At 45.5% G+C, this 24788-nt stretch overlaps 2 protein-coding genes across 3 annotated transcripts in view; one reads left to right on the forward strand and one right to left on the reverse strand.

The window, feature by feature from the left end:
- Ppil3 (peptidylprolyl isomerase like 3) lies at window positions 1-9910 on the reverse strand. The gene is made up of 7 exons (XM_036173503.1): window positions 9615-9910; window positions 8981-9037; window positions 7427-7501; window positions 6214-6307; window positions 4693-4760; window positions 2711-2829; window positions 1-345 (listed from the first exon to the last, which is right to left on the reverse strand). The coding sequence occupies exons 2-7, from the start codon at window positions 8981-8983 to the stop codon at window positions 219-221; spliced, it is 486 nt and encodes a 161-aa protein (XP_036029396.1). The 5' UTR covers window positions 8984-9037; window positions 9615-9910; the 3' UTR covers window positions 1-218.
- Window positions 9796-24788, forward strand: part of Nif3l1 (NGG1 interacting factor 3 like 1) — a 19517-nt gene continuing 4524 nt past the window's right edge. Inside the window, exons 1-5 of one of the 2 annotated variants that reach the window (XM_036173501.1) lie at window positions 9796-10008; window positions 11987-12440; window positions 15567-15729; window positions 18418-18544; window positions 23174-23312. In XM_036173501.1, the coding sequence (XP_036029394.1) occupies window positions 12008-12440; window positions 15567-15729; window positions 18418-18544; window positions 23174-23312 (862 nt within the window). In that variant the 5' untranslated portion in view covers window positions 9796-10008; window positions 11987-12007. The other variant, XM_036173502.1, reaches the window with a different exon arrangement.

Consider the following 24788-nt stretch of genomic DNA (forward strand, 5'->3'; position numbering starts at 1 on the left):
TAATAAAACCAAGGCATTGCTTTCTTGTATTTAAATTACAACAACAGCAGTGGAACAGAATATGCTCACAAATGGGGGTGAATGCTGCAGGTCTCCCAGACAGACATCATTCCCGTCAACAGCAGAAGGACCATAGTCTCTGACATAACCAGAACTGGATAAACCACATGGCTATGTTCCAGTGAAGTCCACCAAGTGTCTGTCCAGGTCTCTTAGAGCTACTGAGCAAATGGGTTGGCATGAATAGTTATGTCCTTAATGTGCACATCATTGAGAGGTCTGTATGTCTTCTCATTCACTGGTAACTTCTCCAGTTCATCCAAAGTCTCCAGACCATCTATAACCCTGAAAGAGAAACAATGTGGTATGTGGAACTTCTCAGCTTGAAATATAAAGTCTCTACAGCAATGACGGTCTCCAGAGGAGAGTGCTCCACACCAGTGTCACCTTCTCTTCTGATCAGGTGCCCTGGCTGAATGTCCCTCCTGGACACACGTGGCAAAATGGAGTATCAAGGTCAATCCCATCTACGGAAGTGAAGTGGCCCTGAATTCAGGTGTCTCAGGGCCCACACTTCCCCAGCTCTTTCTCATGACAACTGGGTGACCTCGAGGATATGTACACCTGCTGCTATGGTTTGGAACTTAGTGTCCCTCAGAAGTCCATGTGCTAGAGCCTTGGTCACCAGCTTGGGACTACTGGGAAGTACTAAAGCCTTTAAGAGAGACAGAGTCCAGGTCCCAGAGAGATGGCCCTGTGCAAGCATGAGGACGGGAGTTCAACCCCCTGCACACCTATAATTCCGGAGCTGACTGAGTAGAGATAGGAGGGTCCTCGGGCTTTCTGGCTAGTCAGTCTAGCTGAATCAGTGAACTCCAGGTGAGAAATTAAGGAAGCCACCTGGTACTAACCTCTGTCCTTCAGTCATGCTCATTTGCATCTGTATACACATACACATACACACACACACACACACACACACACACACACACACACACAGGAAAAAAGAGGTGGGGCATATCTCTTTCCCTCTTTTTTGCTTCTTGGCCATGAAGTGGGAAGTTTTGGTCCACCACATGCTGCCATGATGTACTAATCAGGCCAAAGCATTGGAGCAAATGATCATGGATTAAAACGTCTAAAAACATGGGTCAAAAGAGAAGTTTTTGTTTTGTTTTGTTTTTAAAGATTTATTTATTATGTACACAGAAGAGGGCGCCAGATCTCATTACAGATGGTTGTGAGCCACCATGGTTGCTGAGAATTGAACTCAGGACCTCTGGAAGAGGAGTTGGTGCTCTTAACCTCTGGGCCATCTCTCCAGCCCAAGAAGTGTTTTCTTAAAACAAAATACATGGTTGGAATCTGAACCTATGCATTTGTGGAGAGAAAAAAAATGCTTTTTTTTTTTTTTTTTTTTTGGTTTTTCGAGACAGGGTTTCTCTGTAGCTTTGGAGCCTGTCCAGGCTGGCCTCAAACTCACAGAGATCCACCTGCCTCTGCCTCCCGAGTGCTGGGATTACAGGAGTGTGCCACCACCGCCCAGCTGAAAAATGCTTTTTTATATTACATCTCAAATGTAGTGTTCCAGTTGCTGTGTAAGTATGTGCTGAGCATTTGGAACAGAAGCCAACAGTGGGAGCCTCTGGTTCTCAACCTAACTAGCACCCACAGTACTAAATGGAACACTAGCATGCACAGTAACTCACAACTGTCATTGTCTCAGAAGAGGGAGTGCTGGAGCAGGAAGATCATGAATTTCAGGGAAGTCTGGGCTCTATGGCTTAAAAAAAAATCCTGTTTCAAAAACCTAAAAATTAAAACCAAAATAAACCCCAGTCCTCTACAGCCATGGTTTTTTATCACTAAGCATGATAAATACTTGTTGAATGAGTAAATTTTACCTCCCACTGAACTATTAAAAATGACTTTATAATGCATAATTTGGCAAAAACTGCCAAACAGCTCCCTAGGATCAGTTTTTACTGTGGCACATTTTATTGATGGCACAATCCATCCAGCTGAAAAGATTACCTACTCTCCCTTTTGGTAAGGTGTGGCCACACTGTCAAGTTCTAGATCTTCTGGGAAAGTTCTTTATTTTTCACTCTTTAAAAATTATGTTTACTTATTTCTCACATGCAGTTATGGACGTGTGTAGAGGCCGAAGGACTTCTGTGGAGTGAGTTCTCTCCTCCCCCTTTCCGTGGGCTCCACGGGTCAGACACGGGTTATCAGGTTCACACACGACAAGTGCTTTCTTTACCTGCTGAACCGCCTAGCTCAGTGGAAGTGCTCAAACACCTTTACTTCTTCCTCCTTTCTTCCTGACACGCTCCCCTAGCCGTGCTACCTGGATAACCATGAGGTGAGCTCGGAAGAGGAAACCAAGGACAACCGAACAGCAAGAGGTGCCTGGACACTGGGGACAGTCACTATGCTAGTCCAGTTTCTCATGACACTGTTTTCAGATACGCTGCTTGCTGTTAAACGTTGTTCTTGCTATTAATTTGCAAAACATGCTAAGCAATTCTTTGGTTCCTCTCAAACAAAATAAAGAAAACAAAGCTCAGATAATGTATACTTCCTCAGGGTCAGGAACCTGGTGACTGGGGGGCCTAAAGTCCAGGTACTTTTATAGTCCAACCAGTCTCTCCAGCATTAACCAGTACACTGATGTGCCGAACAAAGAGATGACTGGAACACTCACTTTCCAAATACTGTGTATTTCATGTCCAGATGTGGCTGCTTGCCATAGGTGATGAAGAACTGAGATCCATTGGTGTTTGGGCCATTATTAGCCATAGATACAACACCTCTGACGTTGTGCTAAAAAAGAAAAAAAAGAGATAAACCAAGGCATTAACTGGGCTGTCATCTGCAAATTCCAAAGGTAAACTGAAACATTCTCTGCCTTTTCAATATTCAGGGGACCAAGAGATGGTTTAGCTAGCTTTCCTCTCTCAGTATTAACCTAAATGTGAAGATTGTATATTATCCTTATCCCTGATAACCTTGACTATCATTTGCTTATATAATTATCATATCATCCAATCAATTTCATTTTCACTGTGGAGAAGTAGTCACAAATACTTTTTTTTTTTTTTTTTTTTTTGTCTTTTTGAGACAGGGTTTCTCTGTGTAGCTTTGCGCCTTTCCTGAACTCACTTGGTAGCTCAGGCTGGCCTCGAACTCACAGAGATCTGCCTGCCTCTGCCTCCCGAGTGCTGGGATTAAAGGCATGCGCCACCACCGCCTGACAAACACTTTTATTCCTATCATTGTGTAACAGAAAGATTCCTTACATTTGTACTAGGGAATAGTGTGCTTGAATGAAGAAATGATCAAGCAACAAAACCCAATCCCCCAAATCTCCTCTTGCATACTTGACTCTAGGCTAGTTTCTTCACCTGTCAAACAAGGGAGCTGGACTAGTTCAGGGGTGAAAACTCAGATGCTCACAAGGGTCAAGCAGATGATACACTGAAAACTGGGCAGAGATGGAGTCTGGCAAAGTCAATAGTATATCTCTTGCCCATGGATTTTTTTCTTAACGGTCACAGAGAATGCATCAGTGAATCTTCCTCCTATGGCCAGTGAACCAATTTATTACCCCAGGACTGGATGATCTGAGGAAGGTCTCACCTAGCTCTAATATTATCAATACTACTAGTTTACAAGGCATGGTATAGAAGAATTGAAAGTATAAATAAATAGAGATAAGTCTGGGCTGTGCCATAGAGACATACCCAGTCAACAACAACAAAACATATAACCAGCCACTGACCACTCTAGCACTGGCTGTTCATTAGGGACAGTAGCTAGGAAAGGTAGGGAGGTGCAGCTCCATCAAAATAATACATCCTTATCTCAGGTGTGGTGGCACGTGCCTAGAACCTTAGCACAAGGGGAGCGGAGGTAGGAGAATTTCTAGTTTGAGACCAGCCAGAGCTACACAGTACAAAGACTGCAGTATGCCTTTTCGCTACTGGATAAGCTAAAATGTTTTCATTTGATAATTAATGGCATGTGTCTCTTAGAGTACATGTGTAAGAGCTCCTCCGGCATATATAGTACATGAACCTTGAAAACCCAACCTCAACTTTGGTGTGTAGGACAATGGTTTTTTGACGAGGTCTCACATAGCCCAGGCTAGCTTCAAATTCACTATGTAGCTGAGATTGAATTTAGACTTTTGATCATCCTGCCCTACCTCTCTAATGCTGGGATGACGGGTGTGCACACCACACCTTATTCATGTAGCTCTAGGGATGGAAACCAAAGCTTTCTGCCTGCTGGTCAAGCATTCTGTCAACAGTCCCCAGATCAAGAAAAAGATACAGCTTTGCTGGTCAAGACAGGAAAACTTCCGACTACATAGCTTAGACTAGTCTCAAGTTAGTGATCCTCCTGCCTCATCTTCAGCATCTGTCTATCAACACATGTCACCACAACTGGGCACTAGTTGTTTTTTTAATAAAAAGTATTTACTTAGCCAGGCTTAGTGGCTTCATGCTTTTAATCCTAGCACTCAGGAGGCAAATATCAGTGAATTCAAGGCCAGCCTGGTCTACAGAGGGAGTTCCATGACAGCCAGGGCTACACACAGAAACCCTGTCTCGAGAAAAAAAAAACCAAAAACCAAAAACCAAAAACCAAAAAACAAGTGACCAGAAACACAAGGATGGATACCTTCAGATATTCACTGTATTCATCCTCAAACTTCTTGCCCCAGATACTGCTGCCTCCCCTTCCAGTGCCTGTAGAACAAGACAAGCAAATCAAAAGAAACATCTAATTAGACTTCAGTGGGGATTCCATTTCTAAAATGGGAGGGCTGCTGTATACTACATATTTATTTCTTTATATGGTGGTGGGGATCTTACCCAGGGCAGTGCACAACCACAGAGCTATATCTCCAACCCTAGCAGAACTCTTTAAATGCAAGTGCGTGCGTGCGTGCATGTGTGTGTGAGAGAGAGAGAGAGAGAGAGAGAGAGAGAGAGAGAGAGAGAGAGAGAGTCAAAGTTTGAACACAGAACTTGGTGTATGCTACGCAAGTGTTCTATTACTGAGTTATTTAGCTCCAACATTCCCATCTTTTTTTTTCCTTTTTAGTTAATAATTTGAGGTAGGGTTTCCTTAAGTTATCCTGGTTGACCTTGAACTTACAACCCTCCTGTCTCAGCCTTCCAGGTATCTGAGATAGCAGACCCATACACCATCTGGCCTTTTAGCACTTCCCCCAAATTAACAGTACAGACCAGAAAAATAAAATCCTCCCAACAAGGAGAAAACCCCCTCATTAATACTGCTCAGATATTATAGCAGTAATAGCGCCTTCTAAAAGTATCTTGCTGCTGGCTGGACCAAAACCAAATACATTAATTTCATAATTCATGTATTACGGCACATGACTGTATTCCCAACACCCATCATAAGGCAGAGGCAGGAGGATTGAAAGTTTGAGAAGTTCGAGGCCAGTCTGGGCTATGTGATGAAACCCTGTCTCAAAAACCAAAAACAGGGACTAGAGAGATGGCTGCGCTGTTAAGAACACTTGCTGAGCTGACCGAGAAGGAGAACAACAACATGCTGAACTGCATGGAGGGAAGGAGGAGGAGGAGAGCCCCCGAGGAGTCAGCCCTACAGAACTGCCGGCAACTGAGGCAACTGAGGAGACCTGGGAGCGGGAGAGGTGGTCTGCCCAGGGAAGAGCACGCCCACTGGTCATCCAGAAGATGTTCGTACAAGTAACAGTGTGCAGACTCAACGGGTTATATTGGGAAGACATATTTGTCTTAGTTAGGGTTACTATTGCTGTGAGGAGACACCATGTCCAAAAGTGACGTGGAGAGGAAAAGGTTTATTTCACTCACAGTTCCTATAATAGTTCATCATCAAAAGCAGTGTGGGCAAGAACTCAAGCAGGGCAGGGTCCTGGAGGCAGCAGCTGATGCAGAGGCCATGAAGGGGAGCTGCTTACTGACTTGCTCCCTGTGGCTTGCTCAGCCTGCTTTATATAGATCCCAGGACCACCAGCCCAGGGTGTCCCCACTAAAAATAAACGTATCTTTAAAATAACAAAACCCCTAAATTTTCTGTGATGGTCAAAGTAGCCTGGTTATAAAGACCACATTTTTCAGTTATTTTACACATTTTTTCCTTATGACATATCCAACCCTCCTAATTTCGGGTAGTGGGAAAACTCACCTGTTGGATCTCCCGTTTGAACCATGAAACCCTTGATGTTCCTATGAAATACACAGCCGGTGTAGTAATTACTGGCACAAAGAGCCAAGAAATTCTGAAGAGAATAAAAACAATGATTTAGAAACGGTTTAGGCAGAAACAAACTTCAGCAGATAAAGGTCCAATCCTAGACCCTGAAAACGCTATCACGGTGTATCTAACTACGCCTTTTAGGCATTAGCCACTCTCTCTGGGAATAGACAGTCGGTCTTGAGCAGGTCCTGGGAAGCCCTGCATGCCCCTGCCCTGCACTCTCCACGGCATTGTTCTCGCTTGCCTTTCCCAGCTGGAGCAGGAGCTCTTTGAGGGCAGGCAATGTCTCTTGCTCCTCACTGTACCCTAGACTCGGCTGGAGAGTCTTTTGACAGATAACTGCATGAATGAAAAATGGTTGACTCTTCCTTTTATCCTTGTCCTTTCCACGGGCTAAGTATTTACAGGACAAGTCTCTTATATCTTAATTACATTTCCTGAAAAAGTTAGACAAAAGAGAAAAGATACTGGACACTTTATGGTTATAGGAGAAGCACCTACCTATTTCTGTTTATTTAGTACGTGTGGTGTGCCTGTGGTATGTGCGTTCGTGTGTGTGTGTGTGTGTGTGTGTGTGTATGCAGAAGCAAGAGAAGGATGAGTAATCTATCATCCTCAGCCTCTTCCCTTTGAGACAGGGTCTCTCACCGAATCTGGAGCTGGCTGGTGTACCAGACCCTGTAATCCTCTTGTCTTTGTGTCCGTCCCCCCCCACACACACATCCCCACCCTATGGGTGAGCGCCACCACCAGCATTTTCTGTGAGTTCTGGCAATTTGAACTCCAGTCCCCATGCTGCTGAGTCGTCCCCCCAAAAACATCCTCCTTTCTCTTACTCAACTCTGACGTTAGAAGTGGAGGTTAGACCTCCAGGATGGTGAGCTATTCCTCATGGGGGTTCGCAGAAAGTTTTCTTACTTTCTAGGCTGACTAATTCAAAGTGGCTGTCCTGTTAGATGAGTGTTTCTGTTTGTTTTAAGGACGGGTCTCACTATACAGCTCTGCCTGGCCTGGAACTCACTCTGTAGACCAGGATGGCCTCTAACTCTGAGATCCACTGGCCTCTGCTTCCTGAGTGCTGAGATTAAAGGTTCGAGCCACCATATTAGTTGATTTTTAATAAGCAAACAGTGACACTCACCTCGCATGCTTTGGGTGTCCTCTCACAGAAGACTTCTATTTTGATATCCCCCACATCTGTATGCAGTGTTACAGACTAAAAAAAAGGAGAATGTGAGAACAAATGGTATTTTCCCAGTAACATAAGTTCTGTATTATTTCTGACTGGATATTCAAGATGATTATTTGATTAAAGATATTAAAAATGACTTGTTCACATTAAGTGACTCTGACAGATAAGTCACACTCATTTCTCCATGTTTACTTCAATAACAGGAAAAAAAAATCTCTAGAAGATTCACATAGATGAAAAGTGGCATCTCTGTTAAATTTTGGATGCAAACATTGTAGTCAAAATAATTATGTTTACTTTGAATTTTTATGATTAAAAACATTAAAAATGACAGTTACATTTTATTACTGAATTTTTTTTTTTTTTTTTTTTTTTTTTTCTTTTGGAGACAGGGTTTCTCTGTGTAGCCCTGGCTGTTCTGGAACTTGATCTGTAGACCAGACTGGCCTCAAACTCACAGAGATCCTCCTGCCTCTGCCTCCCAAATGCTAGGATTAAAGGCACATGGCACCACTGCCGGACTTTTATTACTGGCCTTTATGTCTCCACATCATTAATATTTACCTGAGAAAAATGTTAAGAAATTGATTTTTCAAAACTGTTTCCACCATTTCCTTTGGGTAGTTTAATTTTGAGAAGCAGAGTTAAAAAGCAATTCCTGCCAGGCAGTGGTGGCACACGCCTTTAATCCCAGCACTCGGGAGGCAGAGGCAGGTGGATCTCTGTGAGTTCGAGGCCAGCCTGGTCTACAAAGTAAGTTCCAGGAAAGGCTCCAAAACTACACAGAGAAACCCTGTCTTGAAAAACCAAAACAAACAAACAAACAAACAAAAATCAATTCCTTCATTTACTTACAACAAACCAGAAGTGGTCAGCATTTCTGAGTCCTAGTGCATGGAGCCGGCCATAGGGCTTTCTCACTTGGCCTCTCCTTTCTGGTGTGTGTTGCTTAGTAACTTTACTTTTTTCATATCTTATTTCAGAGACAAACAAAAACTATTTGGAGGTTTCCCTTTTTGTTCATTCATTCATTCATTCATTCATTCATTCAATCAATCCTTGTGAAGCCAGGGTTGGCCTCACAATCTTCCTGTGTGCCACCACCTCAGCAGGAAAAATGCTGTGATGATCATACCTACTTATCCTACTCTGTTCCCTCTACCCTATTACACACACACACACACACACACACACACACACACACACCTCCCTCCCCACCCTCCTCTCCTCCATCACCTTAGCTAAGTATGCAATCCGCAATGCACCACGGAGCTACCACACTCAGCACTTTGTCTGACTTCCTAAAAAATATTCCTAATTAAAAAAAAAAAAATGGGCTGCAGAGATGCCTTGGCAGTGGAGAGCACTTGTTGCTTTTTCACAGGAGGACCTGTGCGGTTCCCAGCACCCACACCTGCCAGAGGTGGCCCCAGCCCCAGGGAATCCGAGGGGGATAAAAACAAGCAACCACCCACGCACCAAGAAGAATTCTACAATACTTACCATCCTCCCTCTTGATGGTTCCAGAAAGCCTTGCAGAGAAAACCTGAAGATGAGTTTCTAATCATAAAAGAAAGAGGAATTAGTTCGTGTCAACCCTATCTTTCCCACCATACTTGTTACAACGAAAAGCTTAGACTAGCATCCTCTTAAATAAAAATCCGGGCATAGAAGTGGTGCTACCCTACCCAACACAACAACCCCACCACCATCACCACCCAACACTGTACTTACTTTGCTCACTTTTCTTCAAGGCTCTTTTTGCAGGCTAGACATAGTCCCACTTACAGGGCTACTGGTCTAGTGAGGTACTGGCGCTCCCTTTACCCAGGACGCCTACTGTACTCAAGACGCTTGTACAAGAAATTTCACACTTCATAGTCTTTTCCAAGCCCCAGGTCTTACAAACCTGACAATTGTATTTAAAAGCGCTTTTCCCGCATGCCCTCCCTATTTGCTTTTCCTATAGCAGTGGTCACCAGCTAACAGTAGATTCATGCATCTAAAGTCCCAGAAACATCCTCTCCATCCCAAGAGTTCACCGCGAGGATCCCAAGAAATAAAACGGCGCCCACGTGAGGTGCAGCAGGCACCAAGTGCGCGAATAAAAGGACAAACGCCGTTACTGCACACTTACACACTTCGCTCAGCACCGCCGCTGTGGAAACCGAAAAGACTTCATCCCAGGCGCCGGGGAGTCTGCGGGTTCCAATTGAGAGTTTCTGCCCCACCGGAAGTGGAGCGGGGGGGCCCTTCGCAGTGAACACCTACGTCTCCGTCAGTCTCCCCTCTCAGCACACCGACGAGGACCCGGGGGGAACCGTGCACCTCACCCCTCGGCCCCACGTCTGACAGCGGAAGGCTTCACAGACAGCTACACTAAGAAATGACCGGCTACCGCCGCTGCAACCAAACACAGGTCTCCGGAGTCGGAAGCAAAACGCACCGGACCACTTCCGCCCAACTTTTTTCCTACTTTGCCCGGAGCTTCGGGCAGAGCGGAAGTGACGCAAGGAGAGTTTCTGGGACTGGTGAGTAGTGGGCGAGTGGAAGGTCGCGGGGCTCTCTGTTCCCCTCGCTGAAGTTGCACGTCAGGGCGGGCTGCAGTGATTATCGGATGCCGCGGAGGATGAGGACGGGAGAGATCGGGGCGGAACACTCCCTTGCTGCCGGAGGGGAGAGGGTCCTGACTCAAGGATTAAAGGCTGTGCCACATGGCCCTTGATTATTCTGGGAACGGCCTTGAACCATGCGTCAGTGGAAGAAGGCAGAGCCGTACGCGAGTGTAAAGAGAGCTCCCATGCAACTTGAAATTAGCAAGTGGCTGTGCAGAGGGCTAAAGGTAGCCCAGGAATTAGGCTCTAGACTTGTAACAGCTCAGTCTCTTCCCCCGTCCTGCAGTTCCGGTCAGTTCGTCTCAGAAGACAGTTTCTTTCCGGGAGTTCTCATTCACACTCACTAGCGCGGTGTAGCATTGGAGATGAAATCCTCTCAAGCTCTCAGGTGGTTTCAGGAGGCCCCGTATTAGTTCAAAAACTATTGTAAGTGTATTGTGAGCACATTGTGTCAGAAACAGACGGACACATCCCTGCCCTCTCACAGTAGAAGTTTATTGAATGACAATAAAGTCAATCACAAGGTACGTCAGCTTTGTTGGTAACACTTGGCCAAATATTCCCAATTTCCTTGATAGCTGGTTGAGGCAAACATGTTTCTTTTATTCAGAGCTACTGTTAACTTCCAGATCATCATACCCATCTATGTACTTGTCTATTTTGAATTGATTTGTGACACGCCCTCCCATCCTTCAGTTGAAGGGCCACAGACTATGTGGGTAAATGCCTCCGCTTTTCCTCTTCGCTTCTCCCTTGTGTAGTGGTTAGTGCTCGTTCAGGGGCAGCAGCTCTGGCCTCTTCTCTCCTTGACTCTGCTCATTTTGTTTTTTGGTTTTTCCAGACAGGGTTTCTCTGTAGCTTTGGAGCCTGTCCTGGACTAGCTCTGTAGACCAAGCTGGCTTCGAACTCACAGAGATCCACCTGCCTCTGCCTCCCAAGTGCTGGGATTACAGGCGTGCGCCACCACCGCCCGGCAATATTTGACATCTTAAATGTTTGTGACAGGGTCTCAATGTAATCAGTGAACTAACTGGATAGCTGTGGATGACCTTGAACCTCAGATCGCGCTGTTTCTGCTCCCCAGCTGCTGGGATTACAAACATGTGCCACCATATCCAGTTTATGTGGTACTGGGGACTGAACCCTTGTGCATGCTAGGCGAGCACTCTACCAGCTGAGCTGCATCTCCAGCCCCTTAAATATGTTTCAGTATGTGTGTATATTTGTGTGTGTTTGTGCATGTGAGTGCAGCGTGGAAATGCAGGGTGTGTAATCATGAAGCAGTGGTGGGGAGAGAGATAAGGGTGTAAGAGGTGATGAGCTCTTGTATTTATCAGACTTTGCCGGGTGATATACTCATGCCTTTGTTTCCTCCATGGCTGTGAGGTGGGTTGTCATGTCTCCATTCTGTACATGAGGGGCAAAGTTAAGCCAGGCGGGTGTTGGCGCACGCCTTTAATCCCAGCACTGGGGAGGTAGAGACAATCGGATCTCTGTGAGTTTGAGGCCAGCCTGGTCTACAGATTGAGTTGTTCCATGACAGCCAGGCCTACATGGAGAAACCCTGTCTCAAAAAAACAAAAGCTGGCTGAGGGTGGCTTTAAATCCCAGCACTCGGGAGGCAGAGGTAGGTGAGTCTTGGTGAGTTCGAGGCCAGCCTGGTCTACAAAGCAAGTTTCAGGACAGCTAGGACTGTTACACTGAGAAATCCTGTCTCAAAAAAAAAAAAAAAAAGTTAAAAGGTCAAATGACTTAGCTGAGCCCACCCTGCTGTGGAGCGGCAGAGCCACTATTTGAATCTGGGTCTTGGTGACAGCTTTTTACTCATGTACTTCATACCTCCAAGTGCAGAGCTGAACTGTACATAATTCTACTTCCTGTGTTTTGACTCCAGACACGATTACCTGGTTCCTATATGCTGCCCTCTGCACAGCTGGTCTCCACGAGCATCCGGCTTGTCCCGTCCTGGATCTGCAATTCTTCTCGTTCGTTCATGGACCTGAAGGCTCTCCTTTCCTCCTTGAACGACTTTGCATCCCTCTCCTTTGCTGAGAGTTGGGACAATGTGGGGTTACTGGTGGAGCCGAGCCCTCCCCATACTGTAAAGACGCTCTTCCTGACCAATGACCTGACGGAGGAGGTCATGGAGGAGGCTCTGCAAAAGAAGGCGGACCTCGTTCTCTCCTACCATCCACCCATCTTCCGGGCCATGAAGCGTATAACTTGGAAAACCTGGAAGGAGCGCCTGGTGATCCGGGCGCTGGAGAACAGGGTTGCCATCTACTCCCCCCACACGGCCTATGATGCCGCACCCCAGGGAGTCAACAGCTGGTTGGCCAAAGGGCTTGGTGAGAAACCTCATATCCTTCCATAGTTAATGATTTCTCTCTCTACAGATACTTTGAAATTTTAGAATGTCTTTCTAGTAAAGTTTTAATTTTTGTGGGGGGAGAGGAATGGGTCTTTCTGGTTTTTTTAAAAAAAGATTTATTTATGCCGGGCGGTGGTGGCACACGCCTGTAATCCCAGCACTTAGGAGGCAGAGGCAGGTGGATCTCTGTGAGTTCGAGGCCAGCCTGGTCTACAGAGCTAGTCCAGGACAGGCTTCAAAGTTACAGAAAAACCCTGTCTAGAAAAACCAAAAAAAAAAAAAAAAATTATTTATTATGTATACAGAAGAGAGTGCCAGATCTCATTACAGATGGTTGTGAGCCACCATGTGGGTGCTGGGAATTGAATTCAGGACCTCTGAAAGAACAGTCAGTACTCTTAACCTCTGAGCCATCTCTCCAGCCCTTCTATTTTTATATAGTACATTATTTGTAAAATAATGTGTTGCTTAAATTTGGTAATTAAGTTTCATTTGAAAACGTATTTATTTTTATACCTGTTAAGTGTTTTGTCTGCTTGTATGTAAGTGCACCACATATGTGCAGGGCCCACGAAGGCCAGAAGAGCGGTGCTAGATCCTCTCAAGTTGGAGTTACAGTCAGTTCAGGAAGGGCTCTAGCGGGCTCAAGCTCGGCACACGTGGGGCCAACAGGTTTTGCCTTGTATCCTTCTCCCCTTGCTAAACCGTTAGGTTCCATTCCTAAAGCTAGCCCCTGAAATCCATTTCCTTATTTGGCCACTGACTCATTCCTGAGACAAAACACCAAGGTCCAACCATCAAAATTCATTATTTGGCTAACATGTCCAATCAGGACTTACCTCCTCACCCTAGCACAGACCTTTTTCTCTTTAGAACCCACTTCTGCAAAAACACCTGCTTGCTTGCTGCTGTTTGCAGAGCTCCTCCCCCGGGTAATAAAGCTCTGTGCTGAGAGTGTCCTGTTCAGTTATGTCCTGTACCGACTCCGAGGGGGCCAGCCTCCCTTACCGTTGTGAGGTTCTGTGTGGGTGCTGGGAATCAAGCCCAGGTCCCCTACAAAAGCAAGTAGTGCTCTCCACCGAACCAGCTCTCCAGCCCGAGTTTCATCTGAAAACTATGTATTGGGGCTGAAGAATTGGCTCAGCAGTTAAGAACACTTTTTCTTGCTCTTCCCGAGGCTTCCCAGCACCCACATGGAGGCTCCCGACCATTGGTAACCCTAGTCCTAAGGGAACCAATGCCCTTCTTAACCTCTATGGACACACACACATGGTGCATACACATAATGCAGGCAAAACATCCATATACATAAAAATAATGAAATAAATAAGTCTAAACAGTCTTTTAAGAAAAAAAGGAAAGAGAAAAATGAAGCACTGTAAATCAGGCTTGGTGTGGAAGAAGCCTGTACTCCAAAATCTTATACTTAAGCATCCAGGAGGCTGAATCAGGAGAGCTTCGATTTAAGGCCAGCCTGAGCTATATAGCCAGACACTGCCTAAATCACATCACATATCATCCCACCCAAACATAAGCAAAACAAACCATGGAACATTTTTGTTGTTTTGCTACCGAGTCTCATGCAGCTCAGGCTGGCTTGAACTCTGTGGAGAGGATTGTTCTAATTTGCTTTCATTGCTGTGGTAAACACCATGACCAAAAGCACCTTGAGAAGGAAAGGGTTTGTTTCATGTTACAGCCCATCATGAAAGGAAGTCAGGGCTGGAACCTGGAGGCAGGAACTGAAGTAGAGGCCACACAGGAACACTGCTTACTGCCTTGCTCCTCGAGGCTCGCTTAGCCTGCTTTCTTATAGAACCCAGGACCACCTACTCAGGGTCCTGGGTCTTCCTACATCAACCCTTCATCAAGAAAATGCCCCACAGACTTGCCTACAGGCATTCTGATGGAGGGATATTTTCAGTTGAGGTTTCCCTTTCCCAGGTGACCGTGGCTTGTGACAGGCTGACCAAACGTAGCCAGCACTGGGATGAACAAGCGGGGTGTGAGACGTCATTGCCAGGTGGGCTTTGTGACTGTTCAGTCAGATGACAGTGTCAGCACCCCGGGCAGGCGCTCGCAGCTCTAGAATCAAAGCTCAGGACCTTCGGGATCCGCCTGCTGGGTTAGTTACATAGACACTAAGATTTTTGTCTGGTTTGCTGTTGTTTTGTTTTTCTTTATGTATCTTTGTTATTGTTGTGTGACTGTGGGAGCGCACATTTGTGGAGGTCAGAGGACAACTTTCAGGAGTGTGTTCTCTCCTTCCACCGTGCGTTCCCGGAACTGAACTCAGGTCATGAGGCTTATGTGACAAGTACCTTTACCCAGTGAGCCATGCACTGCCCTCCCCACCTTACCTAGAGAAGGGTCTCAAGCTAGGGATCCCCCTCTTCAGTTTCCCAGGCTAGAATGAGTCTGTCGACCACACCCAGCACAGCATCAGGATCTCACTGAATGCTTGCACCCAGCACCGAGGGCATTTTGACACTCAATTTGGGCCAAAGTAATTTTGTTTAGGCTAAAGTAATTTTGTTGTTGTTTGGTTTGGTTCTTTGTTTTCTTTTTTCCTTCCTTTTTTTTTTTTTTTTTGAGACAGTCTTACTGGGTAGCCTTGGCTAACCTGGAACTTAACTATGTAGACCAGGCTGGCCTCAAATTCACAGAGATCCACCTGCCTCTGACTCCCCAGTTCTGGGATGAAAGGTGTGCACCACCACACTTGGCCTTGGACTGTGAAGCCTTGATAATAAAATGGTCATTATAAATGTGTTCAACATATAAGAATTTGTGATCTATACTGTGGTTTGAATGACCAAACAGTGGATAATTTTTTAAAAAATCAGTGATTCAGTCTTTTTTGTCCAAGATTTCCTGAAATATGAGTCTTTGGAAAATAATTGTGAAAATAGATTTTATTTTGTAGGTCTAGACCAGATCTTTAATATAGTGATGAGCATCTAATGGTTATGTATGTATGTTCACATACATAAACAGGAAAATGAATGCTGAGACATTTCATATAGATTTTACCTCCAGTAGTTTATCTCTTTAGTTCTAAAGCACTACAAAAGCCCTGATTTCCCCACAACTCTTTCCTCAGGAACTTGCACTGCCAGGCCCATCCACCCCTCCAAAGCTCCTGACCACCCCACAGAGGGGGCCCACCGAGTAGAAGTCAGTGTGGACCACACCCAAGACCTGGACAAAGTCCTGTCTGCAGTGAAAGGAATTGAAGAGGTTTCTGTCACTTCTTTTCCTGCTAGGTACATGACACATTCCTCTGTTTCAACACCTTGTTTCATATTATTGTTTTAGTGTGAGGATGTGTATGGACAGATGCGTACCATAGTGCATGTGTGGCGGTCAGAAGACGTCTTGGGGGGAAGTAGTTCCCTCCCACCACGGGAGGACGTCACGAAGGCTTGGCAGTAAGACTCTTTACCCCCTGACCCATCTCACTGCGCTGCCCCTTCTCTCTTGTTTGGTTTGTTTGCTTTAGTTTTTCTTTGAGCCACGGTCTCATGATGTCCGCAGGCTGGCTGCACACTCCTGCCCCTGCCTCCAAGTGGCTCTTTTTCTTTTTTAGTTTTATTTATTTATGGGGGTTTCGTCTGCACTTCCATCTGTGTTCCACATGTGTGCCTGGGACCAGGGAGGCCAGAAGAGAGCAGTGGATCCCCTGAGGCTGGAGATGCAGACAGTTATGACCCACTGTGTGGGCGCTCTCCCAGAGCAGCCAGCCCTGCAGCCCTGCATAAAGCATTTTGAACTTTCCTGGTAACACTGAAAGGGAATTGTTTCTACTTTAAAGGATGCAGTCAGACCCTAGTGATATATTCATGTAAGGCTCAGTTTTACCAGTTTCCCGTAAAACAGTGATTCCCAAGCATTTGCAATGAAAGTGCCTCTGAGAAGGTCCATCATTTGGTCATTTAAAGGTAGGATAAGAGAGACTCTCTCAGCCAATTCACTCTGATACCCATGGAAGCATCAGGAAGGTAAAGGTTGGGGGTCTATCCGTGGTAGAGCACATGCCTGTGATGTGTGGGCCCTCGTATCCTAGCACCACCAGGAAGAGAGAGAGAGAGAGAGAGAGAGAGAGAAGGATGGGCTGGTGAGATGGCCTAGTGGGTAAAAGTACACGCTGCCAAGAGTGATGACCTGAGATCAGTCCCTGGAACCCACATGGTGGGGAGAGAGAACCCACTCCTGCAAGTCGGCCTCTGACCTCCACTGCCCAAATGCACATGCCCCTCCCTCCCAATATTTAAAACCAAAAAACGGGAAAGGAAAGGCAGCAAGATACACAAAAGTGGGACTTAACAATTGTTTTTTTTTTTTTATTTTGTTTTGATTTGTTTTTTAAGATTTACTTATTACATATACAGTGTTTTGTAATAACATATATGTAATAACATGTATGCCTGCAGGCCAGAAGAGGGCACCAGATCTCATTACAGATGGTTGTGAGCCACCATGTGGTTGCTGGGAATTGAACTCAGGACTTCTGGAAGAGCAGCCAGTGCTCTTAATCTCTGAGCCATCTCTCCAAACAATTGTTTTTAAAACAAAGATAAATAATTTCTTATTGAACTTGAAATCTTTATAGAGCTTCAAGAAGAGATCAGTTTGATTCATGGATTGTTTATGGATTTTTTTGTTTGTTTTTGTTTTTTGGGTTTTGTTTGTTTGTTTTTGTGAAAAGGTCTCACTATTTAGTCCAAACTGTCCTCAAACTCACAACCCTTCTGCCTTAGTAACTCTTCTGTGATTACAGATCAAAGGTGTTCATCACTACACTTGACTTGTTTGACTTTGAGGTAGCCTGAGTCTCATGTAGCCCAGGTTGGCTTCTACTTCCTGATCTTGCTGGGATTATAGCATGTTCTACCCACCAGGTCAGATTACCTTTCTAAGGTGGTGTTTGTTTCTAGAATTCTATGGTTACTAAAACTCAGTGTATTGTTTTTGTTTGGAGTTAGGGTTTGGCTGTATGGTGCTGTCTGGCCTTAAACTCACCACAGTCCTTCTGCCTTAGCCTCCTGAGTGGAGGAATTACAGGCACGTGACCCCATGCTTATCTGTAAGACTCTTAACAGCTCTGTGTTTGAGAATCCCTAGAGCCCTGCATTTCAGAATGTGGCTCAAGGACTGTCTGTCCTTCAGTTACTGTCAATGCCGATTTGTGGCTTCATTCCTTCTGTATAGTTTGGATTCGGTCATTGAAAATTACCCTCAGAAGGTGAAGACACTGGCTGCCAAGCCTGATGGGACTTGGTTTTGATCCTCAGGACCTGAATGGTAGAAAGGAAATCAGAGGGCTGGAGAGATAACTCAGTGGTTTAGAGCATCAATTGCTCTTCCAGAGGACCAGGTTCAATTCCCAGCACCCACATGGCAGCTCACAACTGTCCGTAACTCCAGTTTCAGGGGATCTGACACCCTCACACAGACACATGCGCAATAAAATAAATAAATAAATAAATATATATATATATATATATATATATATATATATATATATTTAAGAAAAAGTGAAAGAAGAAATCAACTCCCATGAATTGTACTCTGATTCACACCTACACCATAACATGTGCACACTGTGTCATGTACGTGCACACACACATGTGCATACACACTTATATGTAAAAAAATAAAATTTCCGTTTTCTCCATCTCTGATTGTTGATGTTCTATTTTACTGGACATGTTGAAGGATTTAACCATTGTATTTTAAGCTGGTAGGCTTAAGATGTCAGAGGGTTTCAAGGCAGCTGCAGTTTGAGAACACTGTTCCATATGATGTCAGAGGGCTCCGAGGCAGCTACAGTTTGAGAACACTGAATTGGTTGGGATTGAGCAAGTTCTGCTGATCATAGCTTTGGTAAATGTTTGTAGCAGGTTATAGATTATCGGGTATTTACCTTAGTGAGACAAGTGATTTCTTTCTAGGTGTGATGACGAGGAACACACCCGGATCAGCCTGAACTGTACTCAGAGGGCTTTGATGCAGGTGCTCTCTTTTCTCTCCCAGAACAGACAGCTTTATCAGAAAACTGAAATTCTGTCGCTGGAGAAGGTATTTCTGCCCTCATGTTGCCGAGCAAATTGTGACATCTGTGTTGATCGTATCTGCCATGCAGGTCCTGTGTGTTTAATGTGTGAGTGTTGACCATGACTGACATGTGGATCCTGTGTGTGTTGAATGTGTGAATGACTGGCATGCAGATCCTGGATGTTTAATGTGTGAGTGTTGGCCATGACTGACATGTGGATACTATGTGTGTTTAATGTGTGAATGTTGGCCATGACTAGCATGCAGATCCTGTGTGTATAATGTGTGAGTGTTGGCCATGACTGACATGTGGATACTATGTGTGTTTAATGTGTGAATGTTGGCCATGACTAGCATGCAGATCCTGTGTGTTTAATGTGTGAGTGTTGGCCATGACTGGCATGAGGTCCTGGGTGTCGAATGTGTGAGTGATGGCCATGACTGGCATGAGATCTTGGGTGTCGAATGTGTGAGTGATGGCCATGACTGGCATGAGATCTTGGGTGTCGAATGTGTGAGTGATGGCCATGACTGGCATGAGATCTTGGGTGTCGAATGTGTGAGTGATGGCCATGACTGGCATGAGATCTTGGGTGTCGAATGTGTGAGTGTTGACAGATTGCATTACTGTTGTTCTTGTGCCTCAGACTCATTTGTCAACTATTAGTCGTCAAAGGCCAGCAAGACGGCTCACCAGGTAAAGGTGGCTGTGGTCAAGCCTGGCCACGTGAGTGTGAGTCAGAGAACTCACGGATGGAGAGAACCGACTGAGTGTGCACATACAGACACATACAAGCACCAAGTATGGTGAGGACATATTCCTGGAAACTTCATCGTGAGGAGATAGTCTAGGACTAGGAAAGCATTGATACTTTTGTCTTTGTGGTTTTAGACCTGGATATTCATTACCCTCCTGTATTAGTTCCTTGTCTGTTGCTGTGACAAAATACCATGACCAAGGCAGCTTCCAAAAAAGAAAATGGGTGTGTGGGTGGGTTTACAGTTTCAAAGGGCTAGAGAGGGCAGAGAAAAGGCATGGCAGCCTGAACAGCCGGCAGCAGCTGGCAGCTCACATCTTGACCCACAAGTAGGAAGCAAAAGGGACACTAGAATGACTTAAGTCTTTGGAGACCTCAAAGCCTGCCCCCCAGTGACCTCCTCCAACCAGGCCACACCTCCTAATCCTTCCCAAACAGGAGCCTTTGGGGTGGGCTATTTTCACTCAACCACCACATGCAGCCTGTTGGCCCCCATAGGCTCATGGCCGTGTCATCAGGAAAAATGCATTTTGTCTCACTTCTAAAGTTCCCATAGTTTTTCACAGTCTCAATACAAGTCCAAAGTTCAGTGTCTTCTGAGCGTCATAGTTAGGGTTTTACCTCTGTGAAGAGACACCATGACCACAGCAACTCTTATTTATTTATTTTTTTTCCGAGACAGGGTTTCCTTATGTAGCTTTGTGCCTTTCCTGGATCTCACTCTGTAGACCAGGCTGGCCTGGAACTCACAAAGATCTACCTGTCTCTGCCTCCCGAGTGCTGGGATTAAAGGCGTGCGCCGCCACCACCCGGCGACCACAGCAACTCTTACAAAGGAAAACCTTTAACTGGGCCTGGCTTACAGTGTCAGTGGTTTAGTCCGATAGCTTCATGGTGAGAAGCATGGTGACATGCAGGCAGGCATGGTGCTGGAGAGGAGCTGAGAGTTCTGCGTCTTTTTTTTTTTTTTCTTTCCCTGAGACAGGCTTTCTCTGTGTAGTTTTGGTGCCTGTCCTGGATCTCGCTCTGTAGACCAGGCTGGCCTCGAACTCACAGAGATCCGCCTGCCTCTGCCTCCCGAGTGCTGGGATTAAAGGCGTGCGTCACCACCGCCTGGCTTGAGTTCTACATCTTGTAGACAGCAAAGGAGACTTTTGTCACACTGGGCATAGCTTGAGCATAGGAGACCTCAAAGCCCACCTCCACAGTGACACACTTCCTCCAACAAGGCCACACCTCCTAATAGTGCCACTCCCTATGGGCCAAGCATTCAAACACATGAGTCTGTGGGGCCATTCCTATTCAAACCACCACACTGAGACTCAAGGCAATCTTTTAATTGTAACCTTCTATGAAATCAAAAAGCAAATTATATGCCTCCAATATACAATGGCATAGAATATACATTACCACTCCAAAAAGGAGGGATGGGGGAATAGTGAGGAAATACTGGAACACAGCCAGCCTGGAGCCCATCAAGGCAAATTCCAAATCCTATAGCTCTGTGTCTGGTGTCAGAGGCTTAGACGGCCCCTCTCTTACGGCTTTGCTGATCAAAGCACACTTCTCTTGCTGATCCTGCCAAATGAGGGTGAGACCACCACCACAGTTTTTAAAAAAGATGTATTTATTCTGGGCACAGCATTCTGCCCGAATGTATGCCTGCAGGCCAGAAGAGGGTGCCAGATCTTATTACAGATGGTTGTGAGGCACCATGTGGGTGCTGGGAATTGAACTCAGGACCTCTGGAAGAGCCACCAGTGCTCTTAACCCCTGAGCCATCTCTCCAGCTCCACTACCACAGTTTTTGACTCAAATCTGAAGCAAGGTTTATTAAATACTGGCCAGGACAATGGACACTGTTTAGGTTCGCGTCTGGGATTCTCAGAGACTGGCCACAGATTGCTGTTAGTCAGTGCTTATAAAGGCAAAACCCACAAGGCTGTATACTTCCCATCTTCATCCAGTCAGGGTATGGATACATACCTGACGTACTCCCTGCCTATGTGTGATCAAGCATGTGTCCTGCACAGTTAGGACAACCAGCCTGGTTTACAGAAGTGAAAACATGTGCTTGTCAATCTTACATGAACAGCCCCCGGCATTCCAGGAAGTTATCTCTCCTTGCGCAGTGGGGCTTACGGTTAGAAGTATTTTTATTTTATGGATCTCTTAAGTGATTCAAACTTACAACCTAACTTTAGCCGTCACTCTCTTGAGCTGGTTCTATTCTGTCAGCAGCTCTCCTCAGCAGGTATCCTATAGCTCTGACATCTCCAGCATCCTGGGGTCTCTTGTGCAACCCAGGCTTCACTTTTACAAGTTTGCAAAATGGCTTCTCAGTGCTCCATGTAGGGACTTTCCCGCCACTCATTGGCTTTAGTAGCTCTCCATAGCTGTGGAGGAAGATTCCTTGACATCTTTAGTAGTGTACCCTTTGTAGCTGAAAGGTTTTGTGTGTCCTGTCCGGTCCACAGCCACTCAGACCCAAGTAAACACACAAAGGCTTATAGTAATTAAAACTGCTTGGCCTGTAGCTCAGGCTCACTACTGACCAGCTCCTACACTTAAACTCAGCCCATTTCTGTTAATCTGTATGTCACCATGTGTTCAGTGGCTTTATCTGTGTGCCATTACATGCTGCACCCTGGTCGGTGAGCTGGCATCTCCCGACTCAGCCTTCCTCTTCCCAGAATTCTCCTTGTCTGCTTATCCCACATATACTTCTTGCCTGGCTACTGGCCAGTCAGCATTTTACTAAACCAGTGCATAGAAGCATTATCCCACAGCAACCCTTCGTGACCCTAGATCCAGAACTACATGGACAACACTGCCAAGTTCAGCTGCCCACTTGAGCAGGAGCCTGGCCCCCTTAAATCACATCTGCAGAAGCCTCTGGTTGTTGCTTTTTAGGAGCAGAAAACCCCTGAGGCGGTTTCACAGGTTGGAAGCTTAGCTGAGTGGCGTCTTCCCCTGAGGTGCCCGCCTCCATTTCACATCAATCCTCTCCCAGTCTCTTGGCTCAAGCATTACATTCTCTGGTGTTCTTCTCTTCAAACGACGTTTTGTATTTCTTTCTGCCCTGTTTGCTCTTTTTCATTGTAGGTGTGCATAAGAGTGATAACTAGTGACCAAGTAATAGACCGTCTTAAAATCTCCTCTACCAAAACTTTTTGATTAGCCTCAGGCAGATTAACCAAGGCAGAAAGCAGCCGCATTCTCTGCCACATATCCCAAGAATAGTGTCTAACCCAGTTGCTAATATTGCTCCCTCTGAAACCTTTTGAGCTGGGCTTCCTCTGTCCACACTGCTCACATCTTAGTTTAGAATATCCTTTCATGTCCCATCCGGTCTGTCCTGTAGTAGTGCACTTGACATCCCTCCATTTCTATCTCCTTTCTGGTTTTCTGGAGCTTCTGAGACCCAGTAAATCCAAAGATTCCAGTCCCAGCTCAGCCCGTCATTCCTTCTAAAAGAAAGATTTATTTTTTATTTTAAGATACAAGTGTTTTGTCTGTATGTATGTGTTGTGTGCCTTGTGGAGGCCAGAAAAGGGTGTTGGATCCCTTGGAGTTTACAGGTCATTGTGAGATGCCCTGTGGGTGCTGGGCACCAACCTGGGTCCTCTGCAAGAGCAGCGAAGTGCTCTTTTTGCTGAGCCCTCTCTCCAGCTCCCAGGCTGTCATTCCTTTGTGGTCCCGTAACAGCACCAACCTTGAATTTAAAAACTTCGTTTTGAATATGTGTTAAATATCTAGCAGGGTGTGAGCTCCCAGAAGTTAGATGTTTTTGTTAGGTTTGTATCCCAAACTTTAGCTTTAGCTATCCCGAGCTTATGTAAACAAATCTTACTGACCGGAGAAAGATAATGTTCTAACTTGTGTTTCCCTTCAGCCTTTGCTTCTGAATACCGGAATGGGACGGCTGTGCACACTGGATGAACCTGTCTCCCTGGCAACAATGATAGAGCGAATCAAAGGACATCTAAAGCTAGCTCATCTTCGCTTAGCTCTTGGAGTAGGGAAGACCTTAGGTAAATAGCTTTCATCACCTAGCAGATCTACTGTGACTTTGGACCAATTGTGGTTTGGGTTATTTTTGACACCTGACCTCATAGAGCATAGGATGGCTTCAAACTCCTTTTGCCTCTATCTCCCGAGGGTGCGCTGCTTTTATTCATGTAAGTGGTAGAGAACACGTTAGTAGCTCAAGGAGATAATTTGTTTACTTTGTCAACTAGGGTGGGCTGGGCTATGATGTGGAATACATCTCCCTAGTCTAAATGATACAATCTCTTAGATTTCTGTGTTCATCTCCAGTTAGCACTGGAAGTCTCTCAGTCATAGACTGGTCATCGTTGCAATGGGAATAGAGAGTTTTACATCATGGAGTCAAAATTCTAGACCGGGCTGGCTGTGCTGGTCCATACCTTTACTTCTAGCACCTGGCAGAAGCAGGTGGATCTCTGTGCTTGAGCTGAGTCTACAAAGTGAGTTACAGCTAAGGCTACACCCTGAGATCCTGTCTTTAAAATGGAGGAGAGGAAGAGGTGCCTGACGCATTTGTAACACCCTGCTTTTTTTTTTTTTTTTTTTTTTTTTTTAAAGATTTATTTAACTCGGGCTGGAGAGATGGCCCCCAGACATGGATGCTGAGAACCAAACCTGATTCCTCTGGAAGAGCAGCAAGTGCTTTTAAACAGAGCATCCATCTCTCCGGCTTTGCATTTCTCTTCTAGAACTTTCCCTCTTGCCTCAGTCTGCAGACCAGCTGAGGTTTGTTATTAGTACTGAGGAAAAGCCTGGAGCTGCGTCTCTGCTGTTGCTCAGAGGCTTATGGGTTGTGCAGCTGCATTCAGAGGAACAACACCTTATGTTCCCTGTGTAGAACCAAAGATGGATCTGTTTGCGAAATTTTTAAAATAAAATTGTTTTGGAGCTGGGCATGCTGGCACATGCCTGTAATCTGAACATGTGTGGAGCTGAGGCAGGAGGATCACTAATTCTGCTCAATTTCTAATTTTGGCTGGCCCCGGAGTTAGGGTTGTCCTCACACATGCTGGGATTATAGGCATGTGCCATCACCATGCCTGCTTTTTGGTTTAGCTTTTTAAAATCTATCTGTCTATCTATCTATCTATCTGTCTATCAATCATTTGTCTGTCTGTCTGTCTATCTATCTATCTATCTATCTATCTATCTGGGTTTTTTGAGACAGAGTTTTTTTGTGAAACAGTCCTAGCTGTCCTAGAACTTGCTCTGTAGACCAGGCTGGCCTCGAACTCACACAGATCTACCTGTCTCTGCCTCCCGAGTGCTGGGATTAAACGTGTGTGTCACCACCACCTGGCTGTTGTTTTATTTTTTGAGGCAAAGTCTCACAGTGTAGCCCCTGGCTGTCCTGTGACACCGTAATTATCAAGACAGCATAATTCATACTCTGGTGAAGAGTGTAGCCAGTCTGCGTTAGGGTTAGGATTGGTAGTACAAGCTGCGGTGTTAAACTGAAG

This window comes from Onychomys torridus, chromosome 23 (assembly GCF_903995425.1).
Source record: "Onychomys torridus chromosome 23, mOncTor1.1, whole genome shotgun sequence".
NCBI classification, from domain to species: Eukaryota; Metazoa; Chordata; class Mammalia; order Rodentia; family Cricetidae; genus Onychomys; species Onychomys torridus.

Coding starts and splice junctions, on each gene's coding strand:
- Ppil3 (XM_036173503.1), bottom strand. Junction 4,761..6,213: donor TCAAACGGGAGATCCAACAG/GTGAGTTTTCCC, acceptor CTTGTTCTACAG/GCACTGGAAGGGGAGGCAGC. Junction 2,830..4,692: donor AATACAGTGAATATCTGAAG/GTATCCATCCTT, acceptor TTTCTTTTTTAG/CACAACGTCAGAGGTGTTGT.